Here is a 22714-nt window from a genome sequence, read left to right as displayed (position 1 = left end):
GGCACCCAACACTTGAGCCCTTGGGGGACAAAACATATCCAAATTATAGCACTGGGCATGTCCCACAGTGACCTCTTGATATGCCCAGACTGTACTGACCACTCCTGGTGCCAGCAAACCTCTTTCCTCCTGAGGTCTCCATCTCGTTCTCCGTAGCCTGATCCGGGAACCACAGACAGCTCTGTCTCTGCTTTTCCTTCCAGCTTACATTCATGTTCCGATCACGTTTCCTTCTTCAGGATTCTACTTTTAACCTGGCCATGGTGTTAGGGTGGGCCTGTCTCCACTCCCACCCAGACGATAGCGCTGAAGGGCGTAGACCCTCCCCACACTCCATCCCCTGCGCCGCAGCTGCCGCTGGGGATGTCTGACGGCCAAATACGGTCATGCTGTTCCCTGTTCAAAAGCCAGGGCTGGAGCCCCAGTCCACATTCCTCAGCGCCGCTCCGCTCGATCCTTGGTGAGCTGGCACCTGTTTTATTTTCAACTAACTATTCCCAAAAAGGTAGCAGACCTCAGGCCCTGTGCTGCTCTGGGGGAGACTCGTCCCCCATGATACACACCCACTCGTCCCGAGCCTTCACACAGGCTCTGATGACCCTTTCTTTCTTTAAATTCTTTTTTATGTTTCCTTTTCAGGTGAAAACCTTTATGTAGTGCTTTTGGTTGTGTGTGTGTGTGTTAAATTATACACAACATAAGATTTGCCACTGAGCTGTTTTTAAGTGTACAGTTTGGTGGCCCAAAGTGCACTCCCACTGCCGGCCACCACACCACATCCACCTCCAGAACCTTTCCATCACCTGAACAGAATCTGTCCCCATTAGATACGTGCTCCCACGCTCCCCCTCGCCCAGCCTTGGCAACTGCCTTTCTACTTTCTGTTCCTGTGAATTTGACTATTCTAGGTATCTTGTACGAGTGGCATTGTACACTCTTTGTCCTTTTGTGACTGGCTTGTTTTGCTGAGCGTAATGTTTTTAAGGCTCATTCATGTTGTAGGATGCGTCAGAATTTCTGTCCTGTTGACAGCTGTATAATAGTCCATTGGGTGTATTACTGCCCTTGGTTTATCCATTCATCTGCCCGTAGATCCTTGGGTCATTTCTACCTTCTGGCTATTGTGAATGATGCTGCTGTGAGTATGGGTGTATAAATAAAAATTTTTGAGCCCCTGTGTTCAACTCTTTTGGTTGTACACCTGGAAGTAGAATTGCAGGATCATACGGCAATTCTGCTTAATTTTCGGGAGACACCTGTTCTGTTCTGCTTTTTAGAAGGTCCTTTGCTGTCTCTCTCTTAGCATTCCCCCGCTGAAAACCACCTAACCAACCGGGCGTTACTCCTCTCCATTCCTCACAGCTCGGCTTGGGGGCATTCTCCAGAAAAGCTTCGCAGACATCTTACCCCGGAACCCGACTTCCCTACCCCTGCCAGTGCCTGTAACAGCCACCATTTCCTCCCATGTGTCTCATGGTGTGATCATTTGGGGCTCACTTGTTTTCTTTCTCATTCCACATTGACTCCTTGGGGGTAGGTGAGCACAGTCTCATTTTCGTGTCCCAGGTGCTTAGAACTTTGGCAGGCAGTTGGCATCCGGAAACCTTAGGATGACTGGATGGATGCCCGGAGACAGGCTCATGTGCATGACCTCGATCATCCCACCAAACAGGTCAGGCTGTGCCCACGGGGAGCCAGGCCCTTCTGCGCAGCCTGTGATCCTGTCTCTTAGGGCTGGGGGAGGTCCGATCAGCGACACGTTGCTGTCCTCCTGAGCCTGTGGAGGTGGGCTGACTGCCAAGGACAAGGAGAAGGAAGGGGGTTGCTACCTACAGGGCTTCTCAGAGTGTGTCCCCAGACGTCCCTACCAGAATCATCAGGGCTGCTTGCTAAAATGCAGATGCCCAGATCCGAGCCCAGACCTAAACCTGCCGCTTGGAGGTCGTGGGGTTGGCGGGCTGGAGAGCTAACTAGCGAGCTCTCTGGGGATTTTGTGCTGACTGAAGTTTGAGAACTGCTGGCGTGAGTCTAGGAAGTCTTCCCATGGTCCAGCGTGCATAGCGGTCAGTGCCTGGGGGATCAGGCATGGCAGGACCCTCCAGGGCTGGGCATTAACAGGAGAAGTCTTCCAGGGAGGGAGATGGTGCTGTCCCCTCCCTCCTGTGGGAGGGAGCCTCCCCAGGCCAGGAAGTGGCCAGGGCCTAAGGAGAGCCCCAAATGAGAAGTCAGCAGGAGTGGACAACCCAGTCACATCTCGGCAGGAAGTCTGTCTCTTCTAGAAGCTGGCAGGTGGCCGCTGACAGGGTGGGCCTGGCACAGTGTCACATCTGCAGCCCCTGTACCCTCAGCCGCTGTGCTAGGCTGGGGGCCACAGCATGCAGGGGAGACTGGGTGTCGGGCTCTAGAGGTCCTTGAGCCCTCAGGGATTCTGGAAGCTCTGTCCCCTTTCCCTAGGTATGGCCATGCATGTGCTCACACATTTTCCAGGTCCTTTGGGGAGGTTCCTGGTTGCTCTCTATCCTGGGATTGAAGTGCTCTTAATGGGGTGTCTGCAGAATGGGTCTTCTACTCAGTTCGCTACAGCTTCTGACCCGGAAGCTTGAGCAGAAGAAACTCCTGGGTGGAGGCTGGAGGAGGCTGGGGAAGGTTTGATTGGCAGCTGAGCCCTGGGTGCTCATAGGGAGGCAGTGTTCTCAGATGGGGAGGGGAATGCTATGCTGTGGGTAGCTCCGGTTCAACACCAGGGGACTTTTTCTCAATACTCTCCAGTGACTTGACAATAAACCCAGAGTTCAGGGCCTCTGCTCCTGCTGTTCCTTTTGCCTTGATCACCTTCAAGTGTTGACCTGGCCACAGAGACTCAGGCCTCCTCCGATCATTCCTCCTCTTTGGAAGAGCCCTGATCCTTCTTGGTATTTGTCCACAGCGTGCTTTTCTCTGTGTTTCTTTAAGGCCTGTCTCTCCTGCTGGACTAGAATTATAGAAAGGCAAGAAACTGTCTTGTTTGCCCCCATATTCCCGGAACTTCATCCAACTGCCTGATTATATTAGAGGCTTAATAAATAGATGCTGAATGAATGCGTGCCGTTTCCCCCTGAGCAGTGGGCGAGAGCCGAGGCAGGTGGCCTCTCCCTCCCCCTCCCTGCCAGGTGGCGTTCCCCAGCTGCTCAGAGGCATGGCACACAGATACACCTTGTACACATGCGCCCAGGTGAGGCCGTTATGAGGGTAGCCCTGGCTCCTGGATAATCGCGTCTCACCTCCTCCTTTTCTTCCAATCAGGCGAACGCTTGGCCAAGCCGGAGAGAGGCAAGATGCGGGTCCACAAGATCTCCAATGTCAACAAGGCCCTGGATTTCATAGCAAGCAAAGGGGTCAAACTGGTTTCCATTGGCGCCGAGGGTGAGTAAGCTGTTCTGATGTCCCGTGCGCCCAGGTTCCGTTGGTCTTTTGTGCCCTGACCCCCAGGTATCGCTTGACCTTTGGAAGCAGGTCCTCTAGCACCTCCGTCTGGTCAGTCTGGAATTCTTCATGTAAGGACAGCACTTTTCCTTTAATCTCAGGCCCGCCCCACACCAAGGACTCAACACCCTCCTGTTCACTTCTGTTCCTACAGCCCCTCTGCCAAGTCGTTGCTTCTTGGAGTCTGGCAAGGTGGAAAGCGACCTCCCTTATCTTTTGGCCTCACCATACTTTGCTACCTGCAGGATGTGGCTGGGGGAGGCTGGGGACCCTGAGGCTCCATGGCTCATGGGGAGATTGCTGTTTTCTGCAAACACATTTTTAGTAGCATTTCCTTGTAGTGTAGCTCCTTGGCTCTTTGGCCATCACTTTACATAAACTTTTTATCCCCCAAGCTTTAAAAACTACTATGAGCATGATGCTAACAATTAAAAGAGGGTAGCGTGCTTCCTGGTGTGCACTGCAGTGGCTCTGAGTGGTTTGGGGGAGGTTGAGGCACTTAGAATATTCTAACCAGGGCCCTTCATTAGGGTGCCCCATGGACCTAGCAAGTATTTCCGGGGCGCCTACTGCGCGATGCAGAGATCTAAAGATGCAGCACAGTCTCATTCAGTCGTTAATTCATGATACAACTGCAGCTGAGAACTGAACCCTCATGGGCTGGAAAATATTGTGCTGGAGTCCTTTAACCAGCAATCCCGCTTAGTCCTCCTCACAGCGACCCTCTGAGGCAGCTCTAGTTAGAATTCCCTAAATTCTAAAATGTGCATATGGCGATTACATTGCCTCGTGTAAGTTGCCAAGCCAAAATGCAAATCCAGGTCTGCCCGACACCAGAGAAAGGTCCCAGGGAGTCCCAGTGACCAGTCTTTGGACAGAGTCGGGGTCTTGCTCTTGGTAAACCCATAGGAGCAGATCTCTCCTGGATGATGCCCAGTCCCCTTTCTTCTGGAACAGAGGGTTTTTGTGCTGATACATCAAATCAAGACACTTCCAAGATGGATCAGCAAACTCTAGTGCATGGGGCTGTGACATGGGTTTTTGTAAATATTGGAACAGAGCCACACCCACTGTATACGTGTCTTTTGTGGCTGTTCTTGAGCCACAGTGGCAGAGTTGAGCAGTTGCTACCGAGACCATATGGCCAGCAAAGCAAAAATATTTCCTATCGAGCCCTTTTCAGAAAATGTCTGCCAGCCTCTGCCGTATTCAGAATTCGGGCTAGGGCTTGTAGCAGTCACTCGCCATCCCGAACATCCCCACAGATGGTAGCAGGCTCGGTAAATTTTCAAAGCACTTGCACATAGCAGAGTGCTCTCCTTTGTGATCAAGAAAATATTCTTGGCCATTTAATAAGAACAAAGGAATTTGCTAGAGGAATAAAAACTTGGCAGAAACTGGTTTAGCTAACTGTGCACGGAAAGCCACGACGAGTATGCTCAGTGCCCACCACAGCAGGGAGGTGGAGGGTGTGTGAGGTGAGCTGGGGTGAGTGGCAGGGATGGGTGGGGACTGTGGTGGCTTGAGAGCAGGACAGACGCCACATAGATCTAACCAGTCAGCTGTGTGGGAATGCGGGTCCAGCCCTGCAGGATCCTCTAGCTTTTCAAAAGAAGCCAGAAATACTGATTTTTAGAGAGGAAAAATTGGCAACTAACTGGGAAAAGAAAAAAAAAAAAATTTAAAGACTCTAAGAGGAGGGAAGAGAAAAGGGAGAGGAAAGAGACAGCACTTTCTAGTACCTCTGCCTGGCTGGGCAGATGCCTTCCGTGGGTTATCTCCTGTACCATCGAGACCAGCCACATTTTATAGTTAAGGAAACTGAGGCTCAGAAAAATTGCTCGAGAGGAACAGATACTCAGCTGGGCCCAGGCTCAGACCCTAGCCGCTTCTGGATGACAGCTGGGCTCAACCCAGGTGGGCGGGCTCCGGGCTTGAGAGCATTGCTGGGTCCTTGTGGGGGCCCAGGACCCAACCTGCACTTGTGATTTGCCTCAGGAATGAAAGGGCAGGCCGGGTCCCAGCAGAGCGAGGAGCTGAGACACGCCCTGGTGTGGACTCGGATCTCACCGCCTCCCCCGGGCTGCGGAAATCCCTTCCCCTGGCCGGCCTCCGTGTTCCAGTTCCTTTGACCCAGGCCTAACACGAGATGCTCTTTATCTTCTGCTGCCCTCGGGAGCCAGTGTGTTTAGCTGAGGCTTCCTGGCTTGAAATAATCTACTCATTTCAAGCTGAGCCTGAGGACCATGCTGGAACAGCTGCTCTGCCCAGGCAGGAAGCTAGATTAGCCACCCCGTGGGTTTTGTCTTTTATTGAAATGAGGTTTTCTGCTGTAGAGTATGAAGTAAAAGGCAGTAGATTGGGTGGCCTGGAATGAGCTCTCCTGGGGGTGATGTGGGGGATGCTGTCAGTGGTCCTGAGGGAGGAGCATCTGGGGCCAGGTGCAGGCCCAGTCGGTCATTTGGCAACAACTAGACTCCCTGGTCCACCCTGAAGGGCAGAACCAGGCCCTCAAGGGAGGCCCTACGGACAGGTGGACTCTGGACCATGTGCTTAACCTTGGGGAATAGAACTGGTGCTCCTGGAATGTCATTCGGTCCCTGTCCCTGAAGGTGTCCAAAAGGAGGCCAGAGGCACAACACTTCCATATGTTGGACAGGGGAGATGCCTAAGATTTCTTCTGCCATTTTAAATTCTAGAATGTTTGGACTTCATGAGATTGAGACGTGGCCTGGGTGAATGGTTGGAATTTAACCAGGGAAAGGGACCAGAGAAGGATATTTTATTTGAAGACCTATGGGGAGAGAAAGCTTGAGGGTTTGGGTGCGGGAGTCTGGGGATGGTGTTGATGATTTAGCATCGGTCAGAATGGGGGGCGGCACAGGTACAGTAGCAAAAGCAATGGTCTGAAAGGTGGTGACCCCTGGGTTCTGGTCTCTGTGATGTGGGATTCCTGCAGCATGATTCATTCTACTCTCTGAACACGTGCAGGTGACTGCATCCCCGTTGTTGGGGGAGAAATGGGTTCCGAGCAAACAGGATGTGAGCAGCTTGGTAGCTCGCCATAGACCAGGAGGGACAGACACACGGCTGGCTGCTGCTTCTCCACCCTGGTGGCAGGCGTGGTGAATCTCTCACATGGTTTTCCTACGGCAGTTGTGGCTTTGGAACTCTCTGGGTCCAGCCTTCCAAGCAGCCTCCTGACTGAGTGCCTGTGAGATGGGTCACCTCTGCTGCCAACACAGAGGCCTGGAACAGGGATCCGCCTGACTGCGGGGTGGGAAGGAGAGCCTTCTCGGGAGTTATGCTCTGGTGGGACATGGAACAGGAGCCAGGTGGAACTGGGCTGGAGTGGACTCTTAATTGAAAATACCTCAGTCTCTCTGTTTATCCCCTGCACCTCCGATTTCTGGTGAGATGACTTCTTTGGTATGAATGAGAATTCAGTAAACAAAGATCCCTGGGGGACTCTGAAGAGGGAGGAGAGGAGTAATTATGTCCCCAAAAAGAAGCTGCTGGGCCTCCCTTATTGCCAGGAGGACAGATCTGCTGGCCCTGAGCTCAAGGCCAGCAGGAGGCCAAGGTATTTGGCCTCTTAGCACTGGGACAAAGGAGAGGAGTTGGCAGGGGGTGGGCAGCCAGCACGGCAGCCCCCAGGCCTAGAAAGGCTGAACTGCAGGGTTACCACTCTCTCCAAGCTTAAAGCAAACAAACAAACAAAACCCTCATATTTGATGAAATGCTGTCCATAAAGTTTCATTGTAAAGATTTTTTTCCAAGTCATTAAAAACTCATGAATGCAGTGTGTTTAAGTGGCTGCTTTAATCATCTGTTGGAGCACAGCTGTGCTCCTTCCCACACCTGGGCCTGCCCCGGGAGAGACTGCTTTGTTCACAGGGGGCCAAGGACAGGAATGAATGTGTCGCCTCTGCCCATCATCCATTCACCAGCAGGTGGAGGGCTTTCTCAGGGACAGGCCTTGTTCTGGGGTCTAAGACGCCACGGGGGTAAAACAGGAAAAAATCCTGACCCTGGGGAGCTTACATTCCAAAAGGGGAGAGAAAATACACATGTGTATGTCAGGAGGAGAAAAATAAGCCGGGAGTCAAGTGGGCCGTCAGGAAGGCGTCAGTGAGCGGGCCTGGGGAGGCAAGGGGCAAACACCCAGAGCCAGGCCCAGGTCGGGCGGGCTCTGCCCAGAGAGGGGCGCTTTTGAGCAGAGTGCTGGGCTCTGGGGATTTACTGAGTCAGTCTTTGTACTTTGTGCATTCACACAGTTTCCAGTTTGGGGCCAGGATAAATAACCCAACAACAAGTGTATTTAGACAGAAGCCTTACTCCGCATTTCAGCTCCTGGGCCAGGGATAGATTCCTAAAGATAGAATTTCACTGCCCCAAAGTTGAACAATTCTAAGATGCTTGCTTCTTGTGGCCAAATTATTTCCCAGCAAGCTTTTTTTTTTTTTAAGCCAATTTATACATCTAGCTGTAATGTGATAGCCTTGTTTGTACCAAGGTAGGTGCCTATTTTTTAACTCTGCTAATTTAGTGGCTGGGAATTTGGTGTTTTATTTGTTTGAGTCCAAGGGAGATTGAACATTCTTATGAATTGGTTATGTGTATGTTATGTTTTGTGATGTGTCTGTTTATGTCTTTTACCTGTTTTACCTATTGAGGGTTGAGGCTCTTTTCTTATCAGTTTTAACTCTTTAAATGTTACAGATATTAAACCATTGGAAAGTATGTTTTTTCCTCCAGGACTAGAAATTGAACCCAGGGGCACTCAACCACTGAACTACATTCCCAGTCCTTTTTATTTCTAATTTTGAGACAGGGTCTTGCTAAGTTGCCCATGCTGGCCTCTAGCTTGGATCCTCCTGCCTCAGCCTCCCAAGTATCTGGAATGACAGGGTGCACCACCATGCCTAGCAGAAAGTCTGGGTTTTGAATCATTGAAACCTTATGAATTGATGGTTCGTGGGCAAATCTGCCTCCCTGCAGTGTGTCCTGTCAAACACTGGCCGGCTGTGCTGCTTGTTCATGAAAACGGTGGCACACTTTCACTGTTCTCTCTCTAACTCAAGGCTTTGAACCCAGCAGCTGGGGCTCTGTTAACAGGGAGAGTTACATCCTATCCCATCCCATGTCCCAGCTGGGCCCAGCATCCTTAATGCAGATCCCTGGCGTTGCCCACCCCTTGGATTCTGCTGTGGCCCGCCATTGCTCCGAGCCCTGTGTCTTGGTGGTCAGGAGCAGTATGTGACCTTGACCTTGCCTTTGAGGGAGGGGCTCAGATGGTAGAGTGGAGCTTTCTAGTGGGAATCCACACTGTAAGGGGTTTATGGATCACACACCCTAGTGCACATGGCAGATCCCTCTGGACTCCCTAGAAATGGCCCCTTTTCGTGGTTCTCTTGTCTTTCCTAAAACTTAACCCAGTGTACCTTGCCGTGGGCCAGGTTACTGCACCTGCTCAGCCCCCGAGACCATGAAGAGCTCCATGTTTAGGATCCTAAAGACAGGGCTTATTTCTGCTTGTGTGCCCTGCCTTTAGGCACGGTGAGGGGGAGAGAGAAAGGAAGAGGAAAGAAAGGATGAACTTAGTAGAATTTATAGCAGTTGAAAGTCTAAAAAAATGTTACTGACAGTAAATAAAGCAGCTTATCTCTGAGTTGAGATCTTAAAGCTTTTGTGTAATATTATAAACAAAAATCTACTTTAATAACCTAGCTCATGGCATTATGAAGTTGATTTTTGAGTCACCGGATCATTCAAGTGGCAGTTGATAAAACTGTGTCAAGCCTGTGACTTTCTGTTGCTCTTGCTGGCTCTCTGCACGCGGATGGTTATTTTTTGTTGTTGTTGTTATTTTTTATTTTATTTATTTATTTATTTATTTATTTATTTATTTATTTATTTATTTATTTATTTATTTTGTGTGGTGCTGGGATCGAACCCAGGGCCTTGTGCTTGCAAGGCAAGCACTCTACCGACTGAGCTATCTCCCCAGCCCGCGGATGGATATTTTGAGAGCGAGTGCCCAGAGACCCCCAGCTCACAGAGTTGCTGTGACAACTTGGAAACCCAACCTCTCTATATCGGGCTGGTGGCACGGTGCAGGGCTCAAGGCAGCCCCTTCTCTGTGGCTTTTTCTGATGCTGCATCCACTGTCTCCCAGTAGACTCGCCCACACCTCCTTGTGCCTCAAATAGACTTCTCTCCTGGCACCTGTTGTGGTCGACTGTGCTAACCGTAAAGAAAAACAAAACTAAACAAAACCTCCTTTTAAGACTAGAAGAGTAGAGAAAGGGGACTATAGGAAAGGAGGGCGAGAAAGAGGAGTGAAGTTGACCAAATTATGTTATGTGCGTATACAAATATGTCACAATGAATTCCACTATTATGTACAATTATAATGCACCCGAACCAAACCAAGCCTCCTATTAGGGACTGGGGTGTAGCTCAGAGGTAGATCATGTGCTGAGCATGTGAGAGGCTCTGGGTTCAATCCTCAGCACGAAGTAAATAAATAAAATCATCGTCTTTTCCTTGAGAAGTAGGGCTCCGTGGTCTTTGATCCCTCGTGTGGTTCGTGGAGTGTGACCTGGGAGCTCAGGGAATGTTAATTCCGCTCTGCTGCGGCCTGTCCTAATGTGTCCTGCTGCTCTTTCTCTAGAAATCGTGGATGGGAACGTGAAGATGACCCTGGGCATGATCTGGACCATCATCCTTCGCTTTGCCATCCAGGACATCTCTGTGGAAGGTGGGCCTCTCCCTCTTCACCAAGCTTGTACCTCCCCACTGCCTGTGCCATCTTGTCTTCCTCCCTGGGCTCAGGAGAACTCCCTCACCACCCCCCTCCCCAATGACACTGGATCACAGACCGTGTCCTGGGCTTCTTACCCATTTCTGGGCACCTGCCCTCTCTCCTAGTCTGTGTAGAAAAGTGTGAGCTATTTGAGGCGCTGATTCCTATAGGCATGTTGAGCCAAAACTTATGGGGTACAGCAAAGGCAGTCTAAGAGGGAGGTTTATAGCAGTAAGCATGTACATCATAAGCACCCTATAGACTTATTGGCCCCATGGAAACTACCCACTTTAGGAAGCCCAAGTCCGCTATGGGGAAGTATACTGGATTTTGCCACCTAGCTCTTGGGTGGCAAAAGATGAGGACTCGGTCCTCCACTTTGCTCCCACAGCACCCTCTGGTGGCCACTTTGCAGATCTTTGGGGCCTACCGTGGTCTGTGGTAGTGATCCATCTCAACTTTTGACTCCATGTCCCAGCAGTTTTCGGGCTCTATGTCTGACATGCATGTGTTTATTTTGCTGCATTTGTGCTTTGCTGTGCACATGATAAAACACATGCACCAAAACAAAAGTTTAAAACGTGATATGGAGATAATGTTTCTAAAATATCATTTTAATGGTATAGAAATCTTAAAACACATTTTCATTCATAGGGATTTCTTAATGAAAACAATGTGGATTAAGTTGCTTTGTCATGCAAATCTTGGTTTGACACTGTATAATATAGCAGTATGAGGGTCTAAGTTAAGTTTGTATACAGTGTGAAGAGCTGGAGTGGGTGAATTGAATCACTTCTTAGTGATAGTGGCTGTAAATCCATTTTCCAGATAGCTTTCTTCATGCTTTTTATTCTTTTAAGTGTATTTTTTGTTGATTCCAATTGAATCATTATTTTAATCTTGCTATATAGTCAACAAAAAGCTTGCACTAAAAAGCATTCACTTTGACAATATCTTCATTCTTGTTTTTGCCTAAATTATAATCTTTTTAGGAACCCTTTAATGTCACTTTGAAGTCCATTTTATGAGTCAAAAGTAAATGAGGTCAATCACAACCCATTTCACTAGATACTACAACCTGCAATTCACAGGTGTGAACACATGGGGGCAGTGTGCAGCCTGCAGCCTTTCAGGTGTTGGGAGCTTTCTGGGTCTCGGATTCCTGTCTTCACTTATAGCTAGGTGACTTCTTCATGCACAGAGTAGCAGAGGGCATCAGTGCCAATCCATGTAATAAATACAAAGAAACCTTTTTTTTTTCTTTTAAGGTGGTTGAAAACCTGAGTAAGAATCCTCAGGCTTTCTTCTCACTCCGCAGGCTACATGATTCTGCCTGGAGGTTCCTGGTCCTTTAGATTTCTCAGTCTAATCCAGTTCCTTCCAAAGTGACTGCCTGCCTGACAGGCTGCTGACTTTTCTTGTATAAGTGGGAGCGGGGGAAATGCCTCTGAACATCTGAGGGCTGCTTCCAGTATCTGGTGGCCAGCTTGCTTCCTACCTCACTCTCCTGTTTCTCACATAACTTCTCAAATCTGTGGAGGAGAGAGACATGATGGCTGGTGCTTCTGCCTCCTTGGTACCAGCAGGGTTAGAATCTAGAGGTTGTAGTGAGGCCTCCTGGAAGCCAGCACCCCTCCCTCGCCTGGATCAGCTCACTCATTCCTCTGCCTGTCCCCTTCCCCGCAGAGACCTCAGCCAAGGAAGGGCTGCTCCTGTGGTGTCAGAGGAAGACGGCCCCTTACAAAAATGTCAACATCCAAAACTTCCACATCAGGTGGGTGCCAGGGGCTGGGGCTCGGCTGCTTCCTTCAAGACCTGTTAGAGCTGGGGCTGTGGCTCAGTGGCAGAGAGCTTGCCTAGGACGTGTGAGGCACTGGGTTTGATTCTTAGCATGCATAAAAATAAATAAATAAAATAAAGGCATGCTGTCCATCTACAACTACCAAAAAAAAAAAAAAAAAAAAAAGATCTTGTGGGCCCCCTTGGCATATCGGTCTCAGCTTTAGAACAGTTGAGGCCCTTGGGGAAGAAGTAGCTTTTCTGGGAAAGACGGTGTTGCTGTCCCCTTGAATCCCTTCCCCCTCCCTGCAGGGCCTTGGACAAGGCCACTGCCTGACATATCTTTGGTTGATATGTGTTACTAGGAAGATCCCCAAGGAAAATTTCCAGGAAGTCCCGATCTGGGACTCCAGACCAGCAGACCAGGGCCATGGACCTCGGTGGGGGGAAGGGATGCGTGTGACTGGTTTATCTCAACGAACCAACCCCCTACCAAGGCCTGACCCCAAGTGCCTGGGATTATGACAGGAAGAAATCTCTCCATCCTGTCTAAACTTGTGCTCTGAAGAATTACGTGTTCATCTTGAATAAAGGAGGCTCCTCTAGGTGCTCCGCCCTGGGGTAGTGCTCGGTGGCCCGTTTGCCCACACTCTGCAGACGCCTTACTCACCAGCCTGCCCCTGCCCTGTTCTCTCCCCCTGCAGCTGGAAGGACGGCCTTGGCTTCTGTGCCTTGATCCACCGACACCGGCCTGAGCTGATTGACTACGGAAAGCTGCGGAAGGTACATATACTCACCTGACTTTATGCCACCAGCTCCTGCCCTTGCAATCCCCAGCAGCTGGGGACAAGGCCAGTGGAGGACAGACAGGGACTCTGCTCTGAGAGCCCAGGCTGAGGGATGTTGGCCCTACAGACTAGCCAGACAGAGCCCAATCTAGAGGCGAGCAGAAGACCACCCTTCCTGTTAGGGCTCCTTCGCTGCCGTGGGTACTTGGGCACACACAGCTCACCAGGAAAATCGCCAGAGCTGTGGCCGTACGTTGTTAGATGGCATTCTAGGTGCCATATCCCCATCTTGGTATCCGGGTTTCGTAAAGAGGAAGTTGTTACTTGTATGATTTAAAACATTCTAAGGTCCTGTACTGCACACAGCCTTGTCCCTGACCTGCAGCGCGTCCTGGGGCGGGCAGGCCATCCGCTGGATTTGGTTTCCTTGGATGCTGCTTTGTTTCATTTGTGCTTCTGGCGGGGCCCAGGGTGGAAATGGCCTCCACTCTTTGCTACGTTTTCTGTCGTCTTGGCTGCTGCCGGAGACTTTCCCAGAAGGACTTCATCTGCTCTGTTTTGAGCAATTTTTTCCTAAAAACTTCCGAAGTGAATGTATTTCTCTCTTGGTTGCTCGTAATTCTCATTTGAGCAAACAGGGAAACTGAGTCCTGGGCTGGCAGTATTGGCTTTCTTAGGTCAGTTTGGGGGACTGGCAAGGAAGTGGGGGGCACACCAGGAGCTTTCCTCACTAAGGGTTTGTTTTTTCACCCACATTAAAATTTTTTTTTTTCATATTGAACTTTCATTTTTATTCTCAATAATACACTTAAGTATTATCCTTTAAGAAAACATTTGAAGCATAAATGTTAAAGGTCTATCAGTTGTAAGTATGCTGTCAAAGGGCCTCCTAAAATTCTTAAAATTAAAAAACAAAACTAAACAAAAAAACTTGCCAGGCGTGGTGGCCCACACCTGTAATCCAGCAGTTCAGGAGGCTGAGGCAGGAGGATCGTGAGCTCAAGGCCAGCCTCAGCAACTTAGCGAGGCCCTAAACAGCTCAGCAAGATCCTGTCTCTAAATGAAATATAAAAGGGCTGGGGATGTGGCTTAGTGGTTAAGTGCCCCTGGGTTCAGTCCCCAGTACCAAAAAACCCCCCAAAACCCAAAAAAACAAAACAAAAAAACTGTGGTAAAATAAATACATAACATTTTTAAAAGCTATCTTAAGCGTGCAGTTCAGCAGCCTTGTTTCCATTCACACTGTTGTGCAAACATCACGACTGTTCGTGTCCAGAACTCTTTACGTGGCAAAACTGAAATACTGTGCCCCCTCACTCCTTCCAGCCCCTGGTGACTTCCTGTCTCCATAAATCTGACTCTCTAGATACTTAAAACAAGTAGCATCCTATAGTGTTTTTTCTTTGCATAATGTTCTCAAGGTTCATTGTGTTGGAAGATATATCAAGATTTCCCTCCTTTTTAGGACTGAGTAATATTCCATTGTGGGTCTGTATGGTGTTCCACTTACTCATTCCTCTGTTGATGGGCAGTTGAATTCCACCCTTCAGTTATTGTGAATAACGCTGCTGAGAACGCGAGTGTGCACGTATCTCTCCGATACCCTGCTTTCAGTTCTTTGGGTTGTACACTCAGAAGTGGACTTGCTGGATCGTTTGGTCACACCACACAGCGTTGCATCTTATTATATTCCTGCCATGATTCCATCCCATTCCAGTGCACAAGGATCCCAGTTTCTCCACATCCTCGTTCAGTTTTCATGAAAAGTAAGCAGAGGCAGGAATAGTTAAAAAACCGTGGCTATCTGAAGGACCCCCCCAGATTTCATGGAATAGGAACATGAACAGACTCCTGCTGTAACCCCTAACTAGCCATAGTTAAGAGCGCCTAGTCCAGCTCCTGAGTTGCAGATGGAGAAACTGAGTCCAGGTCACTTACCCATGAGTGGCCGAGTTGTAGCCAGAAGCCAGGACAGATGGTTCCTGCTCCCAGCATGCATTTCGCAGCCATTCTTTCCTAGCCTAACTCAGGCTGTAGGCCAGTATTCTTCACCCTGCTTCCCTGAAAGAGAAACTGAAGCCTGAAGAGGAAAGAGACTGTTTCAAAGCCCCAGCCAGTGACCCCTGGTGATGAGGCCAGCCCTGTCCACCAGGGCTGTGCCCTGAGGTGGAGCCTGGCAGGGGCTGCTGGAAGGCCCCTCTGCCCCCAGTTTTGTGACTACAGAGCTGGGTGACCTGTGACTCGTTATGGCTTCCCTTATCATCATTTCCTCTCCTCCTTCCAGGACGACCCACTCACAAACCTGAACACGGCCTTCGATGTGGCAGAGAAGTATCTGGACATCCCCAAGATGCTGGATGCTGAAGGTAACGGGGCTCCCTGGCCTTTGGGGACCATCTGGGACCTCCTCTGAGGAGCCTGGGAGTTGCCTGCCTGGAAGGATTCCCTGCTCCCTGAGGCGCAGGGGAGAGGTGCTAGTGCGGCCACCGGCGTGGGGACAGGTTCAGGGTTCGACATGAGAACATCTTTACCACACATATGGTCCTGGGGCTGGAAACTCGTGCTTCCTGGCCACTCGGCCTGGCTCTGTGCTTCACACCGTGCCGAGCAGCTCTGCTGGGGGCGGGCGTGGGCAGAGGTTGTCGGGCAGGGGAAGCGTCGGCCGGGAGGCGGGCTGGGATCCTCCTAGGTCTTCTCCTCCCTGCCTCTGCCCTGGCCACTTTCCCTCGGGGCCCTCCCTGGGCCCATATGCCAGACACCATGTTGAAAGTGCCTGCTTCGTGTCAAGAGGCGGGAAAGGAGCTGCAAAGTTTGTCCCCGTCCCCTCCGCTCCCCTAACCCCCAGTGGCATTTTAAATTAAAAAATGTCACTAGGAAAAATCTCAAACATCCACAAAAACAAAGAGAGTCTTGGAATGGCCTTCTGTATATCCCTCATCCAGATGCAGTGATGATTAAGATTTTGTCACCGCTTTTCTCTTTTTTCCTCATTGAAATAAATATTAAGTCGAATCTCAGATATTGCATAATTTCACCACCACCTCAGAATACCTACCTGAAAAATATGGCTATTTTCTGAGGTAACCGGAAAGCAATTTTTCGTATCTGGCAAATCGTCAATAATTCCTTGACATATCTATTGCCCAGTTCATAATCAAATCTCCCTCATTGTTTGAGAAATGTCTTTGAAGGGCTCAGGATAAGCTCAGTGGCAGGGCGCCTGCCTCGCATTCACGGAGCCCTGGGTCCAGTCCCTGCACTGCAAAACCAGCAACAGCAAGATGTCTTTGAGAGATGTTCTGCTTTAATGGGGAGGCAGACAAGGGTCCTGGGTGGTGTTTGGCATCTCTTCTCCCCTCCTCCCCCATCCGTCCTGCCATTGAACTTGTGCAGATAGGGGCCCTGCCGTCCTGTGAATGTTCTTTCCTCCTGGGCTTGTGGCTTCCTTGGTTCCTCTGCCTCTGCCGTTCCCATCAGCGGGGGCCCGGCTAGGCTCTGGCGAGAGGACTTTACAGTACCCTTGGCTGCTTCTTGTGCCTTCTTGGGAGGAGTGCTGTGTGCTCACCGCTGGATTTTTTTCTTTTTGGTTACACATGACAGGAGAATGTATTTTGACTTGTTACACATACACGGGGTATAATTTCCCATTCTCGTGGATGTACACCATGTGGAGTTACACTGGCCGAGTGTTCATATATAGACTTGGGAAAGTTCTGTCTGATTCATTCTGCTGTCTTTCCTATTTCCATCCCCCTTCCCTTGCCTTCATTCCCCTCCGTCTAATCTGGTGAACCTCTACTCCCCGCCACCCCCACCTATTGTGAGTCAGCATCTGCGTATCAGAGAGAACATTTGGTCTTTGGTTTTGGGGGACTGACTTATTTCACTTAGCATGATAGTCTTCAGTTCCATCCATTTACCAGCATGATTTCCATAATCATTTACCAGCAGAAGGCCATGATTTCATTCTTCTTTATGACTGAGTAATTTTCCATTGTGTATATATACCCCATTTTTTTTTAATCCATTCATCTGTCGAAGGGTACCTAAGTTGGTTCCATGACTTCTAAGCGGCTGTTGTGAGTTGAGCTGCTGTAAGCATTTGATGTGGCTGCGTCACTATAGTCTTCTGATTTTAAATCCTTTTGGTATTTGCCAAGGAGTGGGATAACTGTCACCCGCTGGCTTTAACTCCATATTTTTCTTGACAGACATCGTTGGAACTGCTCGGCCAGATGAGAAAGCCATCATGACTTACGTGTCCAGCTTCTACCATGCCTTCTCTGGAGCCCAGAAGGTACCTGGGGCCCTGCTCCTTCCATGCCCAGCACACCTGGTGCCAGACCCCAAAACCTGCCCTCCTGCCCTGCCCGCCCGCCCGCCTGCCCCATCCAGGTGCCTGGATGGCCTCGTCTCGTGGGTAGAGTTAGTCCTGGCTCTTAGGTGGCGTGTTCTTCTCGCTTGGCTCCTTCTCCCACCCTGCACCTCTTCTCTCTCCCTCTCCCTCTCTCTCTTCCTCTCCCGTTACTGAGAAATTTAAGCAAGAACTTCTGGGCCTTCTGGGACCCACCGACTTGTGTAGGCAGGAAGGACTGCGTGTGTGACATGGGCCACCTGAATGGTCCTGGGTCTGGAGGGTGGCGTGGGCTGCGGCCCCTCCAGGTCCAGCTCTGTTCTTGACAGTGGCAGGACTTCCCTGGGGCACGCGGTGCTGTCCACAGCACCTTTGGGCCCCTGTGCTTCCCTCTGTGTTCTGCCTGGGAACCCCATTTGGTCTATCTGCACTCTGTGTAACCAGACAGAGGAGGGGAGACTGAAGGTGGGCGGCCGTGAACCCCTTCAAGTGTCCTGGCCTGGGTTTGCTCCGGGAGGCCTGTGGTTAAAGTTCAGTTGTGCAGGCTCCGCACTGCGCAGGGGCATCTCGATGCAAGGGCCCCTGCAGGCACTGAGGATTTGACATTTTCATTACTGAGCTTGCACAGCAGATGTCCCTCCCCCAGGCCTCCCTCGAAGGCCGGACCCCAGAAGCAGCAGTGTCGTCCTGACCGCTGAGCCTTTCTGGCTTTGGTCTGTGGGCCCGCCAGGTGCTCTGCATGGCATCTGAGTGACTTGTCTTGAAATGCATGACAGGAGGCCCTTTCCTGCCCTCTGCCCCTCCTCGCTGGCCTCTGACTGCTCATCTCCTGCCACCTCTGATTTTCTCTTTCTGCTCCTTCCTTCCTTCGCTCTCTGTCCACCATGGCTGCTCGGGTTTGTTCTGTGCTGCTGCTGCTGCTTTCTCCTCTCAACCTCTTCTCCTTCTCTGTGCAGATGTGTAGGCACGCTAAGGCTGGATGGGAAGGCCATGTGACCTAGTGTTTCATGTCACTGCCACACCTTCCCGGGTGCGCAGAAGGTGAGCTCCCCCTCGGCCTCACCCCCCTCCCCCGTCCTCACTGGACACCCCGGCAGCAGGCCTGGGGCCAAAGGAGGCTAGAGAAGCCCCTCATCCCCGCAGGGGGACAGGACGAACCCTGGCCAGGACACTTGAAGATGCCAGAGGAACCCGGCCTCTGCGTGGCCCCCCACGCCTCTCCCTGTGCTCGGAGCCCGTGGCTCCCACACATGGGAAGGAAGCTCTGGTCTCAGCTCCTTTCCTGGACCCGGCATCCAGAACCCACATCCCAAGCAGAAAGCTCTTAGCTGTACTTTCTGGCTGTGCCCTTAAACACCCAAGACCCCTTTACCTCTGTCTCTCCCTCCTTCTTGCTTAAGCAAGGTCATCTTCTCAAATTCAACCGGCAGCCAGGGCAGGGAGAAGTCTTCCCCTCTCCTCCCTGGTGTCTGGGCCAGAGCCCTGCCTGATACATCCCAACCAGGCCTGCCCTGGACAGTTGTGCAGGTTGCATCCTACAGAGGAGTTGCCAGCGTGTGCCATCGATGATGGAGATTTGTATATTTGTTTCTAAAAATTTTCCTGCAGAGGGCAGTAAAAACACCTTCGAACAAAATTAGCGTGACATTTTACAATGCTTTGAAAAAGCAAAATTAGTGCTTTGGGGAGGAGGCAGCCTTCAAAAATAAGACAAAGTAACCAGAGGGGCTAGCAGCAACCCTGTCCCTGTTGCCTCCTCACCCCTGTTGAAGGCAGGTACTGCCCCTTCCAGCCCTCCCTGCCTGACTCCTACTTCTTTTCTTTCTGTCCCACACGCCTCGACTGCTGTCTCTTTGGCCTCTTGACCTGTCGCCCCCACCGCTTAGCCAGGATTCAGGCAGCATCTCTGCTTGCTGTGGTCAAGCTCCCAACTGGTGACCCCAGAGAGAGTGCCTGCCCCGCCCCGGCCAGGCGGACTCTGCTGGGCCTTTCCCTGGGCTCCCTCCTCTTCCTCCTCCTCTCCTTCTTCGGGGATCCTGTCCTGGGCTCCACGCCTGTTGACACGGCCTTACGTCTCTGAAGCCTCTGTGTCCTGGCTGCTGCTGCTCGGGAAGGGCGTGTGGTTGTGCGTGGGGGAGGGAGTGTGCATGTGCGTGCCGTGGGGGGCGAGGGGCGTGGTGTAGGCGTGTGCGCGTCGGGGAGGGTGGAAGCTGCTCTCCCTCCGAGACCCCCTGTACCTCCCGTGCCCTGGTCCCATTTACCCACCTCTGTTGCAACCATTTCATGCTGCTTTTGTTCACATCTGAGGACGAGGTCACAAACTGGGGGTGGTGGTGGGTTGCTCCTCTGGTGCCCTGGGTGCCCCCAGCCACTTCTGAGGACCTGCTTAGAGCTAAGCAGGCAGGGGGTGGGGGTCCTCACCTCTCCTCTGGGGAGGGGCTGCTGGAGAAGGAGGAGGAGCCTTCTAGACTAACTGCCTCACTGCCTCAGGCTGGCACTGACCAGAACTCTTCCACAGCTCATGCCCTCCCCGGGCCTCCTTCCTCTCCTGCCTTTCTCTGGCCAAACTGGACAGGAGAACTAGAAGGGCAGCAGTCTAATGCATGTGTGCGTTTGCAACACGCATGTGCACCTAGCACGTGTGCCCACACTAGCACAGGGTACGCGAGTGTGTTGATCGACTTTCCAGGTTAGATGGGGACCAGCTCCTGCTGGGCAGGCTGGTTTTGGTGCTAATTCTCTCTTGCTCTCCTCCCACTCTGTGCCCCCCATGGGGATTTAGAATGACTGGAGAGCATCTCAAGGGTTGGTTTACATCGTCTTTGCTTTGAAGTTCATGATCTTTGAGGAACTTGTTTCTGAGGATCAGCCCTTGCAGGAACTTGATCTGATGCAGGTGTTCCGGATGCTTCTGAAGAACAGAGGGATCCCTGGGTTCATCAGGCACTTGCTCCACTATTGGGAACCTTCTCGGGGAAGAACCCCGTTCCCACCCTGGGAACTCCTGGTCTGTCCGGGAACGCCGTGGACACGGGACGCCGCCAGGTCATCGCATCTGAGCGGTGCTCACTCTGCTCCAGATCCAAGCAGGGGAGGCTGGCTGTGGGGCTTTGCCTGAGCAGCAGCACCTGACCTTGGGGAACTCAGGGTGGAATAGGGGTCCCCACTGGGAAGGGGCAAGCAGCCGGTGGAGAGGCGGCTGCAGCTCGTGCAGGGACAGAAGCTGAGAAAGGAGAGCGAGTTTGCCTTGACTGGCTGCTACACAGCGGGACTCCCGGGGAGCCAAAGTGCAGCTGGAGAGGGCAGCTCTGCCACCCTCCTGCCACTTCCTCTGTCCCCTGCCCCCTCGTCTTGGGGCTGCTCCATGCTGGGCTTGGGGCCTTGGCAGCAGGAACAGCAGGTGTGGTTGCTGGCTCAAGACAACCTGGGCATCAGGCAGGTGTGGGAGGAGGGAATGGGGCAATTCTAGTTTGGGGAATTTTTTGACTAAAAACGTCGCTGGTGAGATCTTCATGACATTCATGTGAGCCTGTGGGTTGTGAGTGGCAGAGCTGGGGTGTTGCTTGGCCACATTTGGGTGTTCTATGTCACCTGAGGACATTTCCCTCTCTAACCTATACCTGCCCCAGATAATTCAGTGCTGCCTGTGAAGGGGACCGCTGGCTTGGGTTGTGAAGAACTCTGGAGATGAGAGTCCATAATGCTTTAAGACTTAACTCAGATACAAAGCAAGCGTATCGTTGTGTGTTAAGTTGTATAATAATACAGATGGAAGGAAGTAGGTCGCAGAAGGACGTGAAGGTACAAGCCGTGGAACGGGAAACACAAACTCGTAGTTGTCTTTTCCCTGACACTCGGAGAGCACCTTGCCTGTTTCTGTATTTTCTCAGCCCATTGCTTATCTGTGCTTAAGGCACTTGATCTCATACGAGTTCTACCCTAGGGCATCAGAAAGGCCTGGGCATCCTGGTTCTTTGCTTGGGTTCCAGAGCATCCCATCTCCTCTGGCAGGAACCAACCCGAAGCGGGGACTCCCCTGTGTTTTCTTGTGAAGTTACTTCCATTTCTTCAGTTCCCCCAGGGAGTGTGTCTTTCCTCCCTCAGACCTGCTCTCCCTTGGGCTCCGTAACTGATGCAGGCTCTCCCAGATTCCTTGTGTACTGTGGTCTTTCTGGGTGTCTCTCTCCTAAACCCCCATGGAGCGTGGGGTGCTTGCAGCGATAGGGGAAAAAGCTAGAAAGCCTGGGATAACTGAGGTCATGGACAGGAGCGTCCCCACACTCCAGGCCCAGCCGAGCTGGCACTTCCTGGCTGACCTCTTCTTTCTTCTTGGGTGGGAGTTGGTGGTAACTGAGCCGGTCCTCACGGGGCCGCTGGGAAGCAGTTTAAGGAACGCCCTCAGCAGATTCCGTCGGGCTGTGAGGATTAGCAGGGAGAGTGAGGGAAGCAGAAAGGTTTCTTGTTTTTCTCCAAGAATCAAGTCTGGATTCCAGGTTCCGGCCTCCTGCAGGTTGCCGGCCTGAGAGGCGACCCCCGAGATGTTTGCACACAGGCCCTTTACAAAGAAAGTGCCCTTCTGTTCTGTGAGTGGTGCCTCTGTTACTCCCAGAGGCAGGACTGCTGGTGTGTTGGTCATGTTCTCGGTCATCCTCTCCTGCCGAGGCCAGCCTGGGAGGGGCAAGCCAGGACATGGGCTTGGGAAAGAAGCTGGATCTTTGTGAAAAGTCCCTGGGAGGCCCACGTAGGAATCTCCCCAGACTTCATCCAGAGGAGCCCCATGTGACCCTGGGGATGGCGAAGCTCTGGAGGCCCGCAGACACACCCAAAGTCCCACGAACTCAGACCCCACTCTTGGCATATCCGTTTGACGAATTGACGCATAGGTCACAATTTAGGGCCGTGGAGCCCAGGAGGCAGCAGCAGGGTGGCAGGTGGAGGTGGGCTTCCCTCGTTAGAAATCACAGCTGCGCGGCTGCTGGCCATGCTGGGTGGCCGCCCTGTTCTTTTCTGCTCACCAGGGCGTTTGTGGCAGCGTGCGCTGCCCCACCTCCTCACATGCATTTCAGCCTGGGGTAGAACACCTCCACCCTTCCTGGTGCCTACCCTCGTCCTCAGTGGAGGCTCCCTCAGTGACCTCGGGCGCTTTGCCACCCCCAGCCAGCCTCATGGGCTTGGTTTCCATGACCCTGCTTTCTTTCTGGAACCCCATCTTGTGGACAGGCTCCGGGGGAGGAAATTCCCTCCTCGAGGCCTTTGGGATTCCCCGTTATTACTCAGTAGTCGTCAAGGGGAGTGACATCATTCTGGAATTCCACTGAGAGATGGCCGTGGAAGCTCCAGGACGGGGGCAGGGGATGAGGGCCTCGGATGCCGTCTTGCCCCAGTTTCTTCAGACCTGGGACTTGAAGTCCCCATCAAAGGACTCTTCGGCCACCCTCAGACCATCCCCACATTGTCTTCAGGAAGTCCCAGCCCCCTCTGACACCTTGCCCTGTAAGCATACAGTCTCTCGATTCTGCAGTT

General features: G+C 51.7%; 1 protein-coding gene across 1 annotated transcript in view; it reads left to right on the top strand.

Annotated features, from left to right (window-relative positions):
- The window catches only part of Actn1 (actinin alpha 1), a 91838-nt gene that overhangs the window by 51884 nt on the left and 17240 nt on the right, over positions 1 to 22714 (top strand). The window contains 6 exon segments of the mRNA XM_047540463.1: positions 3283 to 3402; positions 10139 to 10225; positions 11957 to 12044; positions 12754 to 12832; positions 15122 to 15203; positions 17049 to 17134. Of these exon segments, the coding sequence (XP_047396419.1) occupies positions 3283 to 3402; positions 10139 to 10225; positions 11957 to 12044; positions 12754 to 12832; positions 15122 to 15203; positions 17049 to 17134 (542 nt within the window).

The sequence above is a fragment of the Sciurus carolinensis genome, chromosome 2, assembly GCF_902686445.1.
Source record: "Sciurus carolinensis chromosome 2, mSciCar1.2, whole genome shotgun sequence".
NCBI lineage: Eukaryota > Metazoa > Chordata > Mammalia > Rodentia > Sciuridae > Sciurus > Sciurus carolinensis.
This window is presented reverse-complemented; position numbering and strand designations above follow the sequence as displayed.